The 21,283-nt window shown below is 31.9% G+C and overlaps 1 protein-coding gene and 2 long non-coding RNA genes across 3 annotated transcripts; 2 read left to right on the top strand and 1 right to left on the bottom strand.

Annotated features, from left to right (window-relative positions):
* Window positions 1–2,396: 2,396 nt before the first annotated feature.
* On the top strand, window positions 2,397–6,680 carry LOC148609293 (uncharacterized). The gene is made up of 2 exons (XR_015924810.1): window positions 2,397–2,766; window positions 6,190–6,680. It is a non-coding gene; the product is annotated as an uncharacterized LOC148609293 (long non-coding RNA).
* On the bottom strand, window positions 3,461–12,296 carry LOC148609292 (uncharacterized). The gene is made up of 3 exons (XR_015924811.1): window positions 12,231–12,296; window positions 5,267–5,362; window positions 3,461–3,614 (listed from the first exon to the last, which is right to left on the bottom strand). It is a non-coding gene; the product is annotated as an uncharacterized LOC148609292 (long non-coding RNA).
* On the top strand, window positions 8,084–21,050 carry LOC148609291 (uncharacterized). Its single transcript, XM_088596317.1, has 6 exons — window positions 8,084–8,214; window positions 8,685–8,723; window positions 8,930–9,001; window positions 16,401–16,752; window positions 19,106–19,174; window positions 20,778–21,050. Exons 3-6 carry the CDS (start codon window positions 8,997–8,999, stop codon window positions 21,048–21,050), a joined length of 699 nt encoding a protein of 232 aa, XP_088452443.1. The 5' UTR covers window positions 8,084–8,214; window positions 8,685–8,723; window positions 8,930–8,996.
* Window positions 21,051–21,283: the final 233 nt, after the last annotated feature.

Here is a 21,283-nt window from a genome sequence, read left to right as displayed (position 1 = left end):
GTTATAGGAACATATACCCTCATGCTTAGGAGATAAAAAATATATTGAATGCACTGTAGAATTCAAAATTAAGGTAGATAACTCAGTAAATGACACTAAATACAATAGAAACTGTTGGATTTTAAATGTGGATTATCTCCTACGGACAGACAGATTGGAATGAATAATTATACATTTCATCATATAAAGCAAATTAATATCAAAAATAAAAATGTGTAGTCTTTTTGGGGTGTTTCACATTTTACATAATTTGCATGATTCTTAGCTGGAGTACTACATAAACAATTCTTTGTTGATTATAATAAATCTTACTAAAAACAATTTGACTTATATATCTTAGTTTATTGGTAGCTGTGTTTTCTGTAGAAAAAAAGAAATATATTATATATAAGAATTACCCCAAAGGCCCCGGTGAAGTCTTTTTGAATCGAATCAATTGACTTTACAGCGAAAACTGTTAAACATGATGAATAACACGAAAACACGAATAAATATAACATGCAATTAACAAAAACAACAAAAATCACTATGGTTATGTTTGTTCAAAATTTGTCGGAACTATAAATAGGCATAATGACAAAACATAAGCATTTTGACATTTCATTTTTATATTCTTCAATTCTTAATTATGAAAACTGATTTATTCAACGGGTCATAGTTTGCCTTCCCTCGTTTGTCTACCCCGGACTTGACTTTTTATGAGCAACTCGGCGGGTGTTTCTAGAAAAGCAGAGGACGCTTACCCTACCGGTTCACCCGGTCCATGCTCCCAGTTTTTATTGGAGTCCGAGTTGCTCATTTACTTTTGTTACTTTGTATGTATGATTTTAGTTATTTTATGTTCTTTATTGTGTATGTCTGTTTTGAATGTCTGGTCTTTGTCCCTGGATTACATTCTTTTGATTACCGCTATAACCTTGGTTCCCTTGATTACTCTTTCAAATTCAGGGAAATGCATTGAATTGTAAAATGGTGCAACACATTCTTGTAGTTTTACCATTTGTGTTGTAAACATAGATTTATGTTGATTCATTATGAAAAAAGAAACAAAACAAAATCATAATAATAATGAACCCATTTGATTTATATTTTACAGCATATATAAACTACGTTTTTAACTACATATTTGGGTTTGATATTATCACTTGCAACATAATGCGTTTTTTTGCGATGAAGTTTTAATGCATTAATTTGCTTGTAATATTTTATTTCTTTTAAATCGTGGTATTATGTTGGGATATGTATGTTATTCCTTACAATTTATAAATTGGTCATTTTGTGCTTTGTACCACCATTCAGAAACTCATAGTATATATATACGTACACGATGAAAACAGTTTTGTAATATTTCCGGTGTGTTTTTTCCCAAATGTACATTAAATATTATCAACTATCACCACTTTTGAACATTTTGACAGTTCTAAAGGAGAGTTATTTTTATTTAACTACGCATGGTATGAATTATGTCAATTATCAAGGCTAGAAATCTTACCGTTTCAACATTTAATCTAGGTAATGAAAATAGGCTGCTAAATTTTCATCAATCGTATCCATCTTTTACATAAGAAACAACCAATTTTACATGAATTGTGAATTTTGTCAAGCAGTACATAAGTTTTGAGTAGCAGCTCTCTTATCAGAAACGATCTAACTACATACACCAAATGATCGAGATCTAAATATGAATAGTGTTGAGAGCTACTACGTGTAATAACCAAGGTGATTTAAATATATATCGAATCTATGCTCACTTACCTGATACCCCACTCCTCGTGTGAAAAATGCCTCTTTTTACCTCCAAATGGTTTCGGATGAAAATCAAATATTGAAGGTAATCAATGGGAATGTGTAATAGTAATTCTATGAAAGTTTCATTTAATGCCTTGCAGTGGTAAAAGAGCGCAGTAGGTATGAGATAAGAAACCCTCTGGGTAATGGAATGATGTATGGTCGTAACGGAACGAGGAAAGGAAGGAAGTGGGGCTTTTATAACGATTGTAAAAGAAAAGGAAATATATAAACCACCAACATTGAATCACTATTGGAAATTCTGGTCATTGAAAAATATACTCTTTGCTTATACTCTAATACTTAATCTGTTCCATGTTCATTCAAATAAATGCACACACGCACATACTTAGAAAAGAGTCGGATTTCTTACATGCGTTTTTCAATAAAGAGGTTAATAGCACACTCAATCGCTTTTTTCTCGAAAATGCTATTTGACAACACATTACATAAAGTCATTAAATCCGACAATCCTCAATCATTTTAGTTGTCGCGGTGTTAGAAAATACCCACATACACATATCTCTATACATATGTTGATCTTGGTTAGGGCATACATTCGACGATAGTCATTTAGGAATAGAGCGTTACAAGTCTAGATGTTCATTTATGTTTTTTCTACATGAACTAATTTGATACTCTCTTTATACCCGTACTACAATAACCTAATAAGTTTGTTACGTATTGAAAAGTATAATATCAAATCGCAATTGTTTTTTGGCCGAGGGCTCACGCTAAATTCATTTACAGGCATTTAATTTTCAACTATGTATAATGATTTCATTAGTTTTTCTGTCTAATGAATTGCTTATTAGGTGTTTTAGACAATAGACAATCGATAAGGTTATATAACTTTTGAACAAAAAAATAATTCAGAACAATTTTTATGAATGTTTTGCATAGTAGGAGGAAAATGAACTAAATATATTTGTAATAAATCTTCTGAGGAAACACATATTAGAATTCAACAAAATGCAAGTAAGTATTTTTGTCTAATATGATAGATAATGAATAATGGTATTTTTGTAGTTTTGAATGACTATTAACCCATACAATTTTGTGTTCAATGCGTCATAATTTTCCACTATTTAACAAACCCAATGTGAGAAAGTATTGATAGAAAGCACGGGCTTATTCCTTACAGTTGCATTTATACTAGACTAGAGCAATTTAAACTACAAATTGCCATGACCGCAAAGATATTTAAAATGCCCTTTAACACGCTCCCTAATTTACACAATAGCAAACCTACAACAAATATCCCCGTGTTTATGAGAATATGTCACATGAGAACCACAAACAACAGCTGTAACAAAAATATTTGTAAAATAATCACCAACAAAGTAAAATGCGGATGTGCAAGAACTACGTTGAAGATATTAAAAACACAATAAAGTTGATTATGATAACAAACAGTAATAGTAACAGAAATAATGAGATGTGTACGGCGAATGGGGAATTTTCAATGTGGAATCGGATATTGAGCAATGTGAAAGTTTGGATGGTAAATGGAATATCAATGTTCTCGTGTACAATCTTATTTATTTATAATTAACGAATTAAGATGAATTGTGTTATTACCGTTGTATTCACTATTGCATTAACTGTCAAATAAGATGTGTCATTTGTATACCGTCTATGTAATGGATTCCTAAACTCAACTAGAATCCATATAAACAACGTTACGTAGCTGGATCTGCAAAATGTACCACTAAACCTCTTTAAAAAAAATAACGTCTATACTCACAGCTGTAAACGATGGTCTCCAGTCTTCCCACATGTACAACACTTGTTACTCCCATAGTGGTTATAATTCCTTGTGGATCCTGAAAAATTCAAAAGATTTTTCGGAAACCCTCAATTCAAGACTATTATCAGAATATAATAGCATTAAAACATATGATTTTTCAACACTGTATACTTCTTTTTCTCATACTCAGTTAAAATCTCGACTCAAAACATAATGCATCGTTGTTTCTCAAAAATAGATGGTACACCTAGATATAATTATATAGTTTTTGGTAGAGATTACTCATACCTTGTAAACAAAATAATTATTACTCATCTAAACACCGTTTAGCTAGATCCTTTAATCTCAGTTTCGGTGATATAAATGATATACTATCGTTAAATAATTCTAGTTTCGGGAATTTGATGCATTGCGTCTCCTCCAAAGAACTTGAGAAAAAAGATACTACAGTTACTATAAAGTCAGCCTCACATCTTGACCTACATTTACAGAAAACGATGTTAAGGAAAATATTGACCATACTTGACGACAAACGTGATGACTTATCAGAATTGTCAAGGACTTGCTGTAAATGACTTTTTGTATTGTGCTAGACTTCTTACATTTAGTCTGCTGGAACATGTTTAGGTTGCTACATGATTGAAGTCATCACTACAGAAGTTGTATAGTCGCTACCATGAACTCGTGGATCGTTACGACATATCCATCTACACCATGAGAACTGATTTGTTCATCGTGTTATATTTGTTTTCCTCTTTTGTCTATCTCAGAGCAACTGGCTGGATGTTTCTAGAAAAAGCAGAGGACGGTTACCTTACGGATGCACTTGGTCCATGCTCATTTGCTTTTGTTACTTTGTATGTATTATTTAATTACTTAAAGCTCTTTGTTGTGTGTGTGTCTGTTTTCCGTATTTGGTCTTTGTCCCTTGATTACTTTCTTATGATTTCCGCTAGAACCTTAAAACAAAGATCATTACAAATGCAAAAAGATAAAAAAAATAAAATAAAATAAAATAAAATAATAGTAAAAATAAATCGTTATGACATAGATATTGGGACAAGATGATCCCTTTCATAACGATACAATAGACACCCATAAATATTCAGAAAGCATATATTACTCATTATTAAAAAAAGAAATGCACACAAAACCAAAGAAAAGCAGTGATCAAAGGATCTAACTAGTACATTTGAACACTTGCTATCCATTTTTTAAAAAAAGTCACAATTAAGAACTCTAATAAATGACCTTTAACCTATACACACTTACGTTAACAAAATGTCAGTCACCCTAATTGCATTTAAACAATTAAAAACAGTTAACAAACCTTGCTACACAAGATGATAAAAAATAATAGGAGAATCCATTTGAATAAAAATGCAAAGGATGATAACTCTTGTAAGGAATTACTCCGTTTTGATATCAATTTGCATTTAAAATGGTGATCCCAATTTGCTTCTAGTAACTTTGCATACCCTTTGAACCAGTTTTTATTTAATATTATATTTGCATTAACTTGGACAAGGAAGAAACAAAGAAACATACCTAATTAGTTCAAGATGTTCATGTCAGATCATTAAGTAGAGGAAACATCTTAAACTCAATCAAAGTATGTATTTCAACTCTGAGAAAGAAACAGCATTATCTTACTTAAGATAAATGTTTTTCTATTATATTTACAAAAAAGGAATAACAGCTTTAAATCGTTGAGAAAATATACCATACCAGGTGTAGTAGGTACAATATTTATCTCTGTCATGGCATGTGGATCAGACTAGAGAGAAAGAAACTGCTTCAACTCTCTTAAGTTCTGCCACCAGCCTGAAAAGAAATACTGCTAATAACATATATGACGTATATTGTGTTAAAAGTAGAGAATCAAGAATACCAACTGTTATTTTTACACATCATAAGAGGCCAGATAAAGTAAAATGATGTTCTTTCTTTCCGATCAGATCAGTTATAAAGTTAACCTCATACGAGTGAAGGAATAGGTCAGCAAGTAGAGGAGCACCATTTGTTTCCATAGGAATGCCGAACGTTCGTTGCAAAACGTGTTCACCACACTGGACAAATGTGTTGTCGATTAAAAATTCTGTATAATTGGAAGATGATTTGGAATTATTACTTACAGAGTATGAGGAATCTCTACCAAGAACTATATATTTGTATCTGGGTGTACCATCTTTTTTGGAAAAAAACAACGATGTATGATGTTCGGGATTTTAACTGAGTATGGGGAATAGAAGTATACAGTGTTGAAAAAGCATAGATCTAATGCTATTATATTCTGATGATAGACTTGAATTGAGGGTCTCTAAAAGATCTTTCGAATTTTTCAGAATCCATATTGAACTAATACCACTACGGGAGTAACAAAAGTTATGGTTTTCCACAATTTCGTCTTTGAAGAGTGTGGTAGCAGTATAGGTCTTATCACTGCTATTATTTTCTACGTCTACCATTGATAATAAACAATTGATGTAAAAGGTTTTGCAGACAAAACAATGTTGTTTTGGGCTTTGTCTGCTGGTACGACAACATATTTGTCATGTATAGTAGACAATGTTTTTTGCTACGTCGGAATCTTTGAAAACAGGCGTGGCATTGGCACTCACTGACCTACTTAAAACTTTCATTCGTTTCAGAATTAAAGACCTCATGGCCTATAACCAGTCTGACAGAGAATCAATGTCTCTTTGTTCACGTTTTATCCATTTTCTTGAGTTGTCATTCACAGCATCCATAAGAACTTTAAAGTTATAATTCCGATTGATGGAGCGCAGTTCACGGTACTTGGGACATTTGGAAAGGATATTACGCAGAGATTAGTTTCCGATGATGGACAAATCTCCCGTAACGACGTGACCGGAAGGACCATATTTGAATGGAGAGTTTTTGCAAGAACAGTTAGGTGGTTTAGCCTTGAAGTCCTCTATCTCGAGGTTTGTAAAGGGAGTGTAGTAGAGTGTGAGGTATAGAATAGAGTTTGATTCTAATGTGATGAAGTCCACGAGGTTTTGTATGAAAGGAAGGAGACCATCTATTGAGACATCATGTAACTTAGGTGACGTATAGTAGGGATGGACATGACTCCTTTCCCATCTTGGATTTTTGTTAAATAAATTTGTCACATTTATGCTATTGTTATATTTGCTTGAAAGGTTCCCTATACTTTTGATGTTGTTATCTGTAAGGTATTGCAGTACCTAGTCTGCGTATTCAGTACTTCCCTCTTTCCCTACAATAGTTGTTACTTAGAACGAGACTGTTCGTGGGATGGTAATTTTTTAAAAATACGAACTTTCATAGAAAGGATTGAATGATCTTGCTGATTAAAATGCTGATAAATTGTTGGGAATTTGGTGGTATTTATTCCTGAAAATGACCACACATTTTTGCGTTTAATCGTTCTTGTGTATCACCGAAATATAGTAGACCGCATAAGTTGCATTATTATCCATATATTAAGCTTGTTGATTTGAACTTAAGTCATGGTGACTTCTTGTATGGAAGGTTTCGTTTGTAAGGGAACTAGAGATGTAAGGTCGGTTATAAGAATGTGCATGTTTTACAATTTTTAATACCACATTTTGATATAGTACAATGTGGTTCGTCATCGTTGTAGTCAAATATATCATTTAAAGTGATGGAACATGGTTTGATTATTTTGAAATAGTCAAATTTTGTGTACTGGAATTGGGAAATACCGATTAGCAAACTGCAAAATGATATAGATTTACCTAGCCAGATAAGATATAATAAGATCTTACATGTACCAGTCTTAAAAGACCATGTTTTTTGTCACTACATTCATTAACATTGTTAAATCAAATTTAGAATATAATATGCCGCTTTTAATTACCGTCCTTCAATACACAGTAAAAACATGTGAATATTCGGGCTTGTAAATTAAATATATAATTGATTCGAAGAATTTTAAAACACTTTTCCGAAAATGGCTGCCATCTATTTTACACTGCAATCAATGGTCCAATATGCTTGAATGATTCTTCAGTCTACAGAATAGTCTTTAATGTGCAGGTAGTACCAGGTTTTTGTAGACATCGTAAGTAAAAGCATTACATTCAGTAAACATTAATAAACTACTTACGCTTTGTTAAATAATTTTAACAATTAAACAAAAATATTACCAACACAAATTCATTCGTAGTTGTCTTCCCTTTGCAATTATTTCGTTTAGTATCTGGCTTTAAATTGGGCAACTATACAGAGTATATTGTTAAGTTGTTAAAAATGATTAAAGTTACTTATTATTTTTTCATTGTTTCCTTAATTCTTTAAACTGACTATATTTTCTGATGAAATCTCATGTGTAATTGTAATCAAAAATAATTTTGTATTACAGAATTCAAGAGTCCAGAGGTTTATAAAGTATTTTACACCACCTTTAGCTCCTAACAAAATGTACTACTATGCGGTATGTTTAAACATATAGAATCAATATAAGTGTGCACGTAGCCGTATCAGTATTAAATTAAACTTATTTAAACCCCTCGAATACCTAAGACTATGTGGTATGTTTAAACACTTTTCCGAAAATGGCTGCCATCTATTTTACACTGCAATCAATGGTCCAATATGCTTGAATGATTCTTCAGTCTACAGAATAGTCTTTAATGTGCAGGTAGTACCAGGTTTTTGTAGACATCGTAAGTAAAAGCATTACATTCAGTAAACATTAATAAACTACTTACGCTTTGTTAAATAATTTTAACAATTAAACAAAAATATTACCAACACAAATTCATTCGTAGTTGTCTTCCCTTTTGAATTTCTCAATGTTTGAAATTCCTAAATGACAAACAATTGATAATGAATTGTTTCATATTAAGGTTAATAAGTTGCAAGGTTTTTTTTTTCGAAAAATGAAAAAAGGCTTCATTATATCACATTTGATGCATTGCTGAGAATATGATTTGATGACAATAACATTTAATGTACTCATTATACAACATGCATGTAGAATGCAGATATAGAAATAGTTGCAGCTTTTTCGTAAACTGTGTCCAGATTCCGGTAATTGACAACAATATTCATATTTGCAAGATGCATAAAGAAGGGGATGAAAGATAATAGGTAGTAAGGTTATTGCTTCTTAGATTTTAATCTTACATTGTAGAAGGCCGGATAAAATTGCAGAAAAATGACAAGTATTGAGGTATGAATAATTCTTTAACATATTGCAATTATTTCGTTTAGTATCTGGCTTTAAATTGGGCAACTATACAGAGTATATTGTTAAGTTGTTAAAAATGATTAAAGTTACTTATTATTTTTTCATTGTTTCCTTAATTCTTTAAACTGACTATATTTTCTGATGAAATCTCATGTGTAATTTTAATCAAAAATAATTTTGTATTACAGAATTCAAGAGTCCAGAGGTTTATAAAGTATTTTACACCACCTTTAGCTCCTAACAAAATGTACTACTATGCGGTATGTTTAAACATATAGAATCAATATAAGTGTGCACGTAGCCGTATCAGTATTAAATTAAACTTATTTAAACCCCTCGAATACCTAAGACTATGTGGTATGTTTAAACAGATAACATCAATATAAATGTGCACGTAGCGGTATCAGTATTCAATTAAACTTATTTAAACCCCTCGAATACCTAAGACTATTTCATATCATTTTACAAAGCGTGAAGAATTCGAGACTTTTAAAATCACAATCGTTTTTAATATGATATTGCTATTTCATGTAAATGTCAATATTCAGCGCTTTTTTGTTTATTATTAATGCACATGACACAACTCGCATCATTTGTTCAGAAACATATAAGAACGTATTATACACAATAAAAGTTCTTGGCAAACAGGTTACAAGAAATATACTAAATACATAAAGAAGTTTGATCAGACTTTCTGAAGTATGTTTTATGTTATTTGATTTACGGAAACGAATTTGAGGCTTACTGAACTTGAAAGGGATACAACTCCCATTTTATAGTGAAAGGGGAAATGGGGATTCGAATGGGGTAGGAAAGTTTGAATTGAGAACATTGGTTTATTATACATAATTGAATTAACGCAAATGTAAAATTTAGTAAATATTCGAAAAATGTTGAATTAAAGAATTGGAAAGAAGGAACGGATATGTGGTGTGAATGTTTATACCACTCATGAGGTGTAAGAAGAAAACAGTTGAAAACTAAAATAACAATGGCTACGTGGATATATAAAATTAAAGGAGACATGACACAAACATTTTCATTTTATAAACATTTATACTTATAAAACTATAGTATGTTTAGTTACGAGAGAAACAAATGTATTCTCATTATGTTAGCGCTACAGTACGTACACTGATCCGTGCAACTAAAAGTTTGATCTGTCAATGGCCACCGACGTTTTCGGATCATTTAACGATCCGTCACACCGATCCATTTAACCGGTGATCGCATTAAAATATTTTACGGATCCATTGTTCCGTTATCAATTTTTACACATATTTACATAACGAAATATATTTAAACATTAATTAATTACATTTTTTACATCTCTTCTACTTTTAACAAAAAACAAAAAACAAAACAAAAAATACAAAAAAACAAAACAAAAAACAAAACAAAACAAAAAACAATATATGGCTTTGATATATTAAAATTAGGGTAAATTCAAATTGGTAGTATTTGATTCGTTCTAGTAGAAATTCTTAAATTTACATGAACCGATCATCAGTCATTTCATATAACAAAACTGCAGCCAGTTCGGTGATTGATCGGTCATCGGTTAATTCACAAACAAGTCCGGTAGATTTGACTATTTTTAGATTTGAGCTATGACTAAGATATAGCGGCGGCTTCTTTTATCTAATCTATGACTATAATAATTGAGATATAGTTGAATTTCGTTTTTCTTACGATATTTGAAATAAAATGTTGAGTTTGACACAATTCACAGTATAAAATAGATGAAATTAAGGGAGCTTTTCTGGTACGAACAATGTGTAATAGGTCAACTAAAATATCTTATTTTAGCACAATATATTTACAACACGAGGTATCTTCAGCAAGAGACCCTTATGGGTTATTAAATAAACTCATCAAAAAAGTAATAAAAATATGCAGGTTCGTATTTAACATGCAAACTAATCCTCTACTCGTATACTTGCCAGCAGTAACGTTCCGTAAAAAAAGTGAAATCAATATTTTCATTGATGATCGAGATTGGAACAGTTCAAAATTTTAGAATGTAAATATAATTTACTTTGTCTATATAGTTTAATCTTACATGAAAGAACACCGTGCAATGTGTCTGTGCAATTTTCGTACACGAGTCTCAATGTATAGATTTGACTCACAAAATTATACTCCGCCACCGAAGATCGAACCATAGACCGCTCGATGACATACCAGCGAAAACCCATTCGGCTAAAGAATTAATCCTTTAGCCAAGTCAATTGACTGGCTATTTAAATCTCACTACCTACTACAACGCAGACAGGCCGTCCTGCCACAGTTTACATACATGTAATATTTTAATAATTCTGATAGTGTTTATCATTTACGAAGTGGTTTAAATTTGTACAACTGTAAAGTGTTTATAGCTGGCAAATCTAAACTTTCTATATGTTCACTCTAAATTGTAGAAATCATGCAATTAAAGCTGAAACTCTATACATTTCAACAACTTGATATATGAATTAAGAACCAATTACATAACACGATCATCTGACAACATGGTTAATTCAAATTCGTATGGCTTGGGTAATCGGCGATTTTGAAACAATATATCTTCAATCATACGATGTAAGAGACTTCAAGGGGTATTTTCATTCTGTAAGATATAAAAAAAGAATCAAGGGAAAGGTATAATCAATCAAACAAACCAACAATCAAAAAATAAATTTTGTGTCATCTTTCCATTAAATAAGATTTGGCCCCAGGCAAAGAAAAAAAATATGACACCGAATCCTAATTTTCATGATTATTGTGAACAGAAACTGTAATTCGTAAAACAAAAACTGTAGACTTAAATTATTAAATATGTGACAATGAGTTAATACCAATAAAATTGATTTTTTTCTTTATAAATGGAAAAGAACAACTTCTTACCTATACTATCAAGATCAAAGATGGTCTATATGTTTACCTTTGATGTGTTTGGCATATAGTATATATTTTTTTTAAATAATGGCTTAAGCACTTAGTGGATGAAAAGCATCCGCCAACGTTAGGAACGCTAACATTTTGTCTATACGTTTTTGCCTGAAAGCTCGCAAAATTTTATATCCCTCAAAGTACTAATCAATTAATTTTAACATGATCAGCCATTTATCAAGCAGCATTCAGACACTCAGGAAGTTCAAGATTTAAAAAAAACAAATTGTACACAAGAAGTACTAAAAACCAAAACTATCAACATCGGAAAACATGTAGGATTCCAAATTCAGCACTAAAAAGCTAAATATAAGTATTTATGGCTATTTTGTTTAAAATCCCTTTGGTCTTGCTATACGATAATTTTCGATCTCACGCCAGTCGAGTGAGAATGAAAATGATCGCTAGTTTCTGTCCTCGCGTGACATACATGCAACAACGTAGGAATATTTGACAACCCTAATGACCATCTCTTTGCTTACTGGGTATGAAAAAATGGCTAATTTGTGGCATTATTTTCTAGTCTACAATAGAAAATGATTAAATACAGTAATTTACCCGATTAGAATGAATAAATCCCAAACTTATTTAACAAATTGTAAACGCGATCGTCATAGTTAACCGATTTTCTTTTCAAAAAAGTGTATTACAGCAGCATAACATACGTGGCGTCACGTAGCATGTCGCTTAAAAATAGTCCCGAAAGGAAGTTTCGCAGTGGTAATAAAACGTACATAATTAGGTCAAGAAAACTGAAAATAAAAGATAACTAATACCTACCAATTCAACAAAACAGCGATAAACAGATTATTAAATATTTTTCAACTCGCGGAAAATTCTCATGCTCATCTCGTCTAACGACAAAGAAATTCCTTCTTGTTGAAAAATATTAAATAATCTTAAAACCTTTGTTCAGTATAAGGAATAACAGAATAGCGTTTGAGGAGGTTTTTTTGTGCAAGTTACCTAAAAAAGATTATATTCTGATAAATAAAAAGAAACTAAACAAGAGACACACAATTAAAGAAACACCTATGCCATCGGCCAAACAATTATTCTTATTAGTTCTTGGTAGAGATTCCTCATACTTTGTAAGAAATAATTCCAAATCATCTTCCAAATATACAGAGGAAGATGTTTACAAAATGCTGGAATTTTTAAACGACAACATATTTGTCCAGTGTGGTGGACGTGTTTTTCAGCCTCATATCTTGACCTACAATTAGAAATCGATGGTAAAGGAAAACTATTGACCAAACTTTACGACAAACATAATGACTTTTTATTCAGAATTGTCAACTGCCTTTTCATCTATGGCAACATCCCTTCAGCACCTGCGTATGGAGTGTTCATAGCACAACTCATACGTTATGCCAGAACTTGCCGAAACTACGCAGACTTTTTGTATCGCGCTAGAACTCTAACAAATAGGCTTCTGGAAAGGGTTATGTTGCTACAAGATTGAAGTCATCACTACAGAGGTTTTATGGTCGTCATCATGAACTCGTGGATTGTTATGATGTATCCATCAGCACCATGAAAACTGATTTATTCAATGGGTCATAGTTTACCTTTCCTCGTTTGTCTATCCCGGACTTGACTTTTTATGAGCTACTCGGCGGGTGTTTCCAGAAAAGCAGAGGAAGCTTACCCTACCGGTGCACCTGGTCCATGCTCCCAGATTCCAATGGTAACAAATTAAGCGCCTTTAATTGCTGACCTTTTCCTTCACTCTTATGGGGCTGACTTTGTAGCTGATCTGATCAGAAAGAAAAATATCGTTTAGCTAGATCCTTCAATCTCAGTTTCTGCTATATAGATGACGTATTATTTTTAAACAATCCTAATTTCGGGGATTTGATACATCGCATCTACCCAAAAGAACTTGAGATAAAGGATACTACAGACACTGTGAAGTCAGCCTCATATCTTGATCTACACTTAGAAATCGATGGTAAAGGAAAACTATTGATCAAAAGTTACGACAAACGTGATGACTTTTCATTCAGAATTATCAACGTCCCTTTCATTTGTGGCAACATCCCTTCAGCACCTGCGTATGGGGTGTTCATATCACAACTCATACGTTATGCCAGAGCTTGCCTTTACTACGCAGACGTTTTGTATTGCGCTAGAACTCTAACAAATATGCTTCTGGAACAGAGTTATGTTGCCTCAAGATTGAAGTCATCACTACAGAAGTTTTATGGTCGTCATCATGAACTCGTGGATCCTGAAAACTGATTTATTCAACGTGTAATAGTTTTCTTTTCCTCGTTTGTCTACCCCGGACTTGACTTTTTATGAACAACTTGGCGAGTGTTTCTAGAAAAGCAGAGGACGCTTACCCTACCGGTGCACCTGGTCCATGCTCCCAGATTTTAGTGGAGTCCGAGTTGCTCATTTGCTTTTGTTAGTTTGTATGTATGATTTTGGTTACTTTATGTTCTTTGTTGTGTATGTCTGTTTTCCATGTCTGGTCTTTGTCCCTGGATAACAATCTTTCGATTACCGCTATAACCTTGGTTCCCTTGATTACTCTTTCAATATCCTGAGACGGGCACATTCGGGAAACATAAATCATAAATCCTTGTTTCGATTATTTGATACATCTCATTTACCCCAAAGAATTTGAGATGAAGGATACTAAAGACAGCCTCATATCTTGACCTACACTTAGAAATCAATGATAGAGGAAACTATTGATCAAACTTTACGAAAAACGTGATGGCTTTTCTTTCAGGATTGTGAACTTTCCTTTCATCTGTGACAACACCCCTTCGGCACCCGCGTATGGAGTTTTCACATCCTAATTATATGCTATGCCAGACCTGGTTGTAACTTTGCAGACTTTATATCGCGCTAATCTTCTGACAATTAGGCTTTTGGAACAGGGTTATGTAGCTGTCCGTCTGCACCATGAAAACTGACTTCAATGTATCAGTTTTCCTTTCCTCTTTCGTCTACCTCGGCCTTTTCTTTTTATTAGGAACTCGGCGGGTGTATCTAGAAAAGCAGAAGACGATCGCTCTACCGGTGCACCTGGTCAATGCTCCCAGTTTTTCATCGAGTGAGAATAGCTCCGTTTTTAATGCATAATTGTTGTAATTTGCAATGTGACCGGTGACCCCTGGGAGAGCAGGACACATTGTTCTGTCTCGAGCACCTGATTTTCCTTTTTATAGGAGATCATATTGCTAGTGCTGTAGTATTTGTGTTATGTTTTGATTTTTTACCTTTAGCTTATTTTCTGTTTTCACACTCAAGCCATGTGTATGGATGCTGAGGTATCTGAATTATCAAATTATTTACACTTCGGTATTTTTTTACCGATATATCGGATATTTAAGTATTGCATAGTTTAGAAAGGAGTTTAATCGGTATACACTCTTGTCTTTGAACTATAAGAACCCGCAAATTTATGTATTATTTTGGTTATGTTATATTTCCAATCCAATTAGAAAATATCTTTTTTCATGCATTATGATTGGTTGTTCACCTTTTAAGACCTTAGCGATAATAGTTTTTTCAACAGTGTAAATTCCTTGTACAAATCGTAAACAACATGACAACCATCGCTTCGACGAATGATAGGGCTGTTTAAAAGGGTATTATCTGCTTTAGTCCATTTCTTTTCGGCACTGCATATTTAAAACAACAATTTTGAAAGTATATAGCTATCAGTAGGCCGTAGATGCATTGAATATTAAAATTGACAACCTTATCGCTTGAAAGCCGCAATTTGCAGTCAATTTCGGGTGTCAGTTTCAATGAATGAGAGTCTACAAGAAAACAAAACTATTAATATATTTCAAATAGTAAGGGCATAGAATTATAAGGATTATACACTTTTTCCGGGATTTATGGGTGTTGAAAATCGGACAATTCACTTACAAACCTTATATTCGTTGTGTGAGAGAATGGTCCGATTTTGTCTTTTTCTGTGTCTTGATTTTAAATCTAGGTAAATGTTGTGAAACTGCCGCTTGAATCATGATTCCTTTGATTTCCTTTTCTAATTAGTACTTTAAGACATTGTTAAGAATAGGTATAAAAGACCTGCTGCAGGGTCGATGAAGATTGAGCGAGTAAATTAGTAGGTTTTACACAACTCGCTTATTTTCATTGTTATTATTTTAATCGCGTTAGATTTAAAAAATCTAAAGTTCATCGGTTGCTTTTTGGAAATAATGATCACAAATTATAACTATTATTATTTTATCATCATACTAGACGGTTTATAAATGGGAGCTAATTTTTGGATGTATTTTAGTTCTTTGACATGAATTGTTTCGAATAAATTAAGTAAAATAGTTTTATAGTGACATTGTACATGCATTTTCATATATACTAGACAAAATATACACAGCGGGGTTATAACTCCTTACAATACTTTTAAATAAATGAAGTTCCATGATCCATGCCCAACCAGTTTTCGTGAACTTATTTTGAATAACTAGAAATAAGGTACATTTTTCAAATTTTACAGTTGAACAAACTGAATATAATACATGATGACCGACATAAGACCACAAAGTACAGTATCTCTTAGATACTTCACTAAAAAGATATCTCCAAAGGTTAAAAAAATCAAATCAATTGCATTGAAAATTTCGAGTGCACATTTTTAAAAAGAACATAATTCTAAACGTGTGAAGGGATCGTTCGATTTGTTTTAGTCTTGCATTGTATACACTGTTTGAACAATATTTGATTTTTCTTTTAAAGCGACTTCAATCAACGTGCCACATTACTGCTAGAAAAGTTATATGAGTTTGACACCACAATGGCAAAAGAAGCTTTAGATTATGCGTGTAAGGTATGGGACATATATAAAAGTCCTATTAGCTTTGGTCATCAGTACGCCATTGAAGAATTCATTTCACATAATGTAACACAAAAGGACATTATCAACAGAATGTATGCATACCACGATTTCTCAACCGAAAATGATATTAAAGATGTGATAAATTCGGATGTTAAAACAAAACCTGACGTAATGCAGATTGAAATCGCAAATTCACAGGAGATAATGAATACCCGGGTGATTCGGAAACCTGATTTAGTGTCATTTCTTAAGGTATTTATAATATATTCGAACTTTCCATTACGTTTCCAAATCATCTCCATCAAAAATTGAAGTACATACATAACTTGATAAATACCATAATTTGGTTAAAATACTATTCGTATTCTATAAAATACTCTTTCAGTAGGTTTATTCTATAAAACAAATGTACACCATATCAAAATTAATATTAAATTAAAATTAATATTGCAATTAATTCAGCATATTTGTATTAAAGTGGTATATGGTGAGATAAAGAAAAGGGGATAGGGATGGGCAACGACGATAAACAAGCGCGTTGTTCAGCTTGAACATTTTTATTTCTAAATATTGAAGACTCAGGGATATGACTTTCAATATCAGTAAATCAGTAAAAGTCAATAGCATTTAGACGCATGTATGGTATTTCCAGACGGTTCGCCTTGTTGTGGTTGTATACTAATTTTCTTTGCGCTTATAATAGCATCGCGTTTCCATCATCACGACAGATGTGTGTTTATCGGCATTTTTTTATTCTCTTGTCCCTTGTTCTTATTGCCTGGTATCTTAATAAAGTTAATATCAATGCATCCGTAACCTCAAATCGAATTTGACGTAACCGATAAAATAGAACAACGCAATGTGTAAACAGTGAGGCTCAACAGAGGGCTGATTATATGTTATCTGTATTTTCAAAAATGTAATTGCCCTGGAGGCAGATAACATAAAAAAAGACAATATTTCTTTTCCATATGCCAAGCAGGTGTTTTGTTTTCAATAAATACAAATGTATGTAATAAAGAAAAGATGTATCAAGGAGTGAATATGTGAATCAGATTTAAAGATACCGTTTGTGACGGCGTTTTTAAATTATAAAAAAAAATAATAAAAACAGACAAACAAAAAAAAACAGATGGAACAACAGACAATCGGGTGTATATATTCAAAAATCTCAATAAAATACGGTTTGAATTCCTTGTGATACTCTACTCTCTGAATGGGGAAGGGTCTAGCACTAAGTCGAACCTGAGTGAAATTCAGTGTTACACCGACATATGTTTAAGAACTAGGTTTCACCAGGCCAACATGAACCTTTTGTATATTGTTGTAGTTATTGTAATAGTTGTAAAATTCAATGAGGCATAATTGGGAATTCGTTGTAAGAAAGGATGTACAAGATATATTCTGTTTTTCAGGTGTATAACCTCCATTCATTCAGACCACTCTGGTCAGGATGCATATTTAGCCATGTCATTATAAATTTGGTACATGCTATTTTTCTTATTTTGTGCATGTTAATCATTTGTGGGATATCATGTAAAAACATTTCACATTTTTTGCACATTTTTTTGTCAAGTAATAAAGCAGTTTTTTGATTTTTGAATTCTGCACTTTTAAATTGATAATTACTACATTATATATAATTATAAGTAAAACACACTGAATTGTTGTACCAAACATTTTGATTCAAGTGATGGACTTGCAAAGAGCGGTGATACCTTTTTGTTTTTGATAGTTTTATTGATTGAACAGCTTTTCAAGAAATAAAAAGAACTACTTACAGGTCCTAAGCCGTGTAGATAATGTGTACATACAAATTGCAAACAAACTGTTAATCAGGACTGCTGACATTGTCAGTAATGTTAAGTCTTTTTCGACCGCTAAAAATTCTCCCAGTTTACTCCGAGACACTTTTTCCTGGTCCATGCTCCCAGATTTATTGGAGTCCGAGTTGCTCATTTGCTTTTGTTACTTTTTTAGTTACTATATGTTCTTTGTTGTGTATGTCTGTTTTCTTTGTCTGGTCTTTGTTCCTGGGTTATATTCTTTTGATTATTACTATAACCTTGGTTCCCTTGATTACTCTTTTAAATAAACTCAATGTTAGGTTAATTGAAAATGTATTTAAGATATTTTCTGTTCATCCTTTATTTTTAGTCCGAATATCAAAGTTCATCCCCGCATTCCTCTTGTGTTATGGTCCTGTGGATGTTATTAAGAGACTGCCAAATTTTGCGCATGAACATACGCAACAGATCGTTGGGTGATTTATGCGACAATTATGATTGGCTAGTGTGCTAACTGCGTTATAATATCAGTGGTTTTTCGTGCACACGAGCTGTAGCAAGAGATGAGTGACGTGTTATAACACATAAAAGAAAATGACATTTGAAAAAGAAGTTTTTGTTTAAACGGGCAAATGAATCAATCTGGAGAAAGGATACGAAAAGTGCTGCCTTTCTCCATTTTATTGTTATAGTGTTATTTTCAAGCATTTTTTCAGCTACAAATGAGGCATTTTTATTTCAAATTACATATTTGCATTGCTAAGGTGAGCAGTCACGTTTCCGTCAGACCTATTGTTGTCTTTTTTTTTCTTTCTTAGCACCTCTGGAATGAGGAATCAATATGCAAAGTTATAACTGCCCCAGTAGTTAACATGATCTTTCATGTGGTAAGATATTTTACTTTCGTTTTAAAAACATTATTATATTAGAAACAATTACCAATGCTTATCGTTTTCATTTTTCTGTTGATAACATGTATCTATGTAATTGTGGCAACCATTAAATAGTGTACTCATTCTGCGAAAAATATTGAAATTGTATAATTAAAAAAATAATAATATAAAACCCTTCCATTTTCTTACTTTGGCTTGAAAAAATCACGAATAAGGCGTCTTGATCAACATAAATAAGTGATTGAAATATTACATGCCTAATTGCTTATAATATTATGAAATATCTCTTATTTTTAACAATTATGTTTCTGCAGTAGGTTATACTGCGACAAGATTAAATTATCATTACAAAAGTGTTATTGTTGTCATAATGAACTCGTATTTCAGTATGGTGAATCCATTGCATTTTTCTGTTATTCAATAATGTGACTTAATAAGAACTCAGCATTGATTCAAACTCTGTTAAGTTTTATTTTTTGCAAAGCAACTCCATAATTGGATTCAATACTTTGAGACTTTTTAATCCAGTTTCGTAAATGTTAATATGTATCTTAATATATTTTAGTGCAATTTGTACCATACCTTATATTTTAAAGTCATTGCATCGTATAATAATTTTAAAAAAAAAACCAATAAGTAATTTTAATAATGAAAAAAAAAGACTTAATTTTGCATTTTATATGATTTAAATTGAAAGAAATAATATTTTTTTAAAATAAACTTTAAAAATTTGTAACAACAACATATTAAGTATTTAGTAATTATGCAAATAAATACGTGTAGGTTTATTTACAAAATTAAACCACCATTTATTTAAAACGTTTTCTTTTAAGATATGCTACCTTGCAGCATTGATATTGTTCAGCATATTTTTGACAACTGAATTACAAGATTCCATTTCTTTGATGGAGGGGATAGTTTTTGCTTATATTGTTGGATAATTGATAGAAGAAATATTCAGCATGGTATACGTTATTCCATGTTTTGAAACCAAGTTATAATAGGACATTAGTTGTATCAGGCTTTCTAATAAGATGAATATTTTGTTCGACGCATTTTATTTTGTAAAGCCTTACATGTGACTATGACATCATTAACTTCGATTGATCCACGGCATTTGATTCAACTTCTACAAAATCTTGTGTGATAAATGATAAAATCTTCAATCTTTTTTTTTATTATTTATTTTTATTCTTTTTATTTCATTTTATTTATTTATCTATTTTGAGAGGAGGATGTCATAAACATGTTTAGAACAATAAACACTTCTTATAAATCAGATTCTTATAAGTGCACACTTCAATCAACTCGGATATAGAGTACTGCATGGTTCACAGTATTAGAAACATTTACATATTAATTAATTATATAACACTTGATAATGTTTTGTAACTAAATAAGTATCTACGCAAGAGACAACACAATGAAACTTGTTAGGAAATTCTATTATAATATTTATGAAATGTTCATAATAAAAAAAAACCAAAACAGCTGGAAAAAATATATGACTGTGACACAAATATATGTTTATCATTAAAAAAATATTATTAACTCGTGATTTCTTTTTTAATTAAATACATTTCTTATGCTATTGCAGATTCAAAATGAAAATGGTTATTCTTTCTCTTGTCGGAGGGTAATATTACATCTCTGCAACGTATGGAATGTTTTAGATTACCTGTTTACCATCCTGTACATCGTTGCCTTCTTTCTCCATTTACCAGGAACGCCAGACTTACTTCTACACATCAGACGATTGTACAGTGTATCAATGTTCTTAATGTTCCTCAAGTTTTTAAATTTCCTCCTTCTTTTCGAGGAGCTTGGAATAATCATTATAATGCTCAAGGAAATGATATGTTTGAACTGAACATACCTACTGACTGTAAAATGACACGGTTAAGTTTATATGTATATGTACGTGTGACATTAACTTTTTTATTGAAATATATTTTAGGTCATTCAGTGCTATTTATTTTCTATGCAGCTGATAGATCTGAAAGACTACTTATGTATATGGTTTGTCTTACTATTGGGAGCCGGTGTTGTATATCATGCTAATATATATCCATCCCACAATGCAACCGCATTTCCAGGTGACAT

This window comes from Perna viridis, chromosome 8, assembly GCF_037379345.1.
Source record: "Perna viridis isolate PV_CMFRI_1.1 ecotype Kerala chromosome 8, ASM3737934v1, whole genome shotgun sequence".
In the NCBI taxonomy this organism is placed as follows: Eukaryota; Metazoa; Mollusca; class Bivalvia; order Mytilida; family Mytilidae; genus Perna; species Perna viridis.
The sequence above is the reverse complement of the archived record's forward strand: the minus strand, read 5'-3'. Positions and strand labels throughout refer to the sequence as shown.

What these genes read in the sequence shown, in the direction of transcription:
- LOC148609291 (XM_088596317.1), top strand. An exon ending in ATTTAGTGTCATTTCTTAAG is followed by an intron (nt 16,753 to 19,105) that starts GTATTTATAATA and finishes TTTCTTTCTTAG; the next exon opens with CACCTCTGGAATGAGGAATC. An exon ending in TTAACATGATCTTTCATGTG is followed by an intron (nt 19,175 to 20,777) that starts GTAAGATATTTT and finishes ATGCTATTGCAG; the next exon opens with ATTCAAAATGAAAATGGTTA.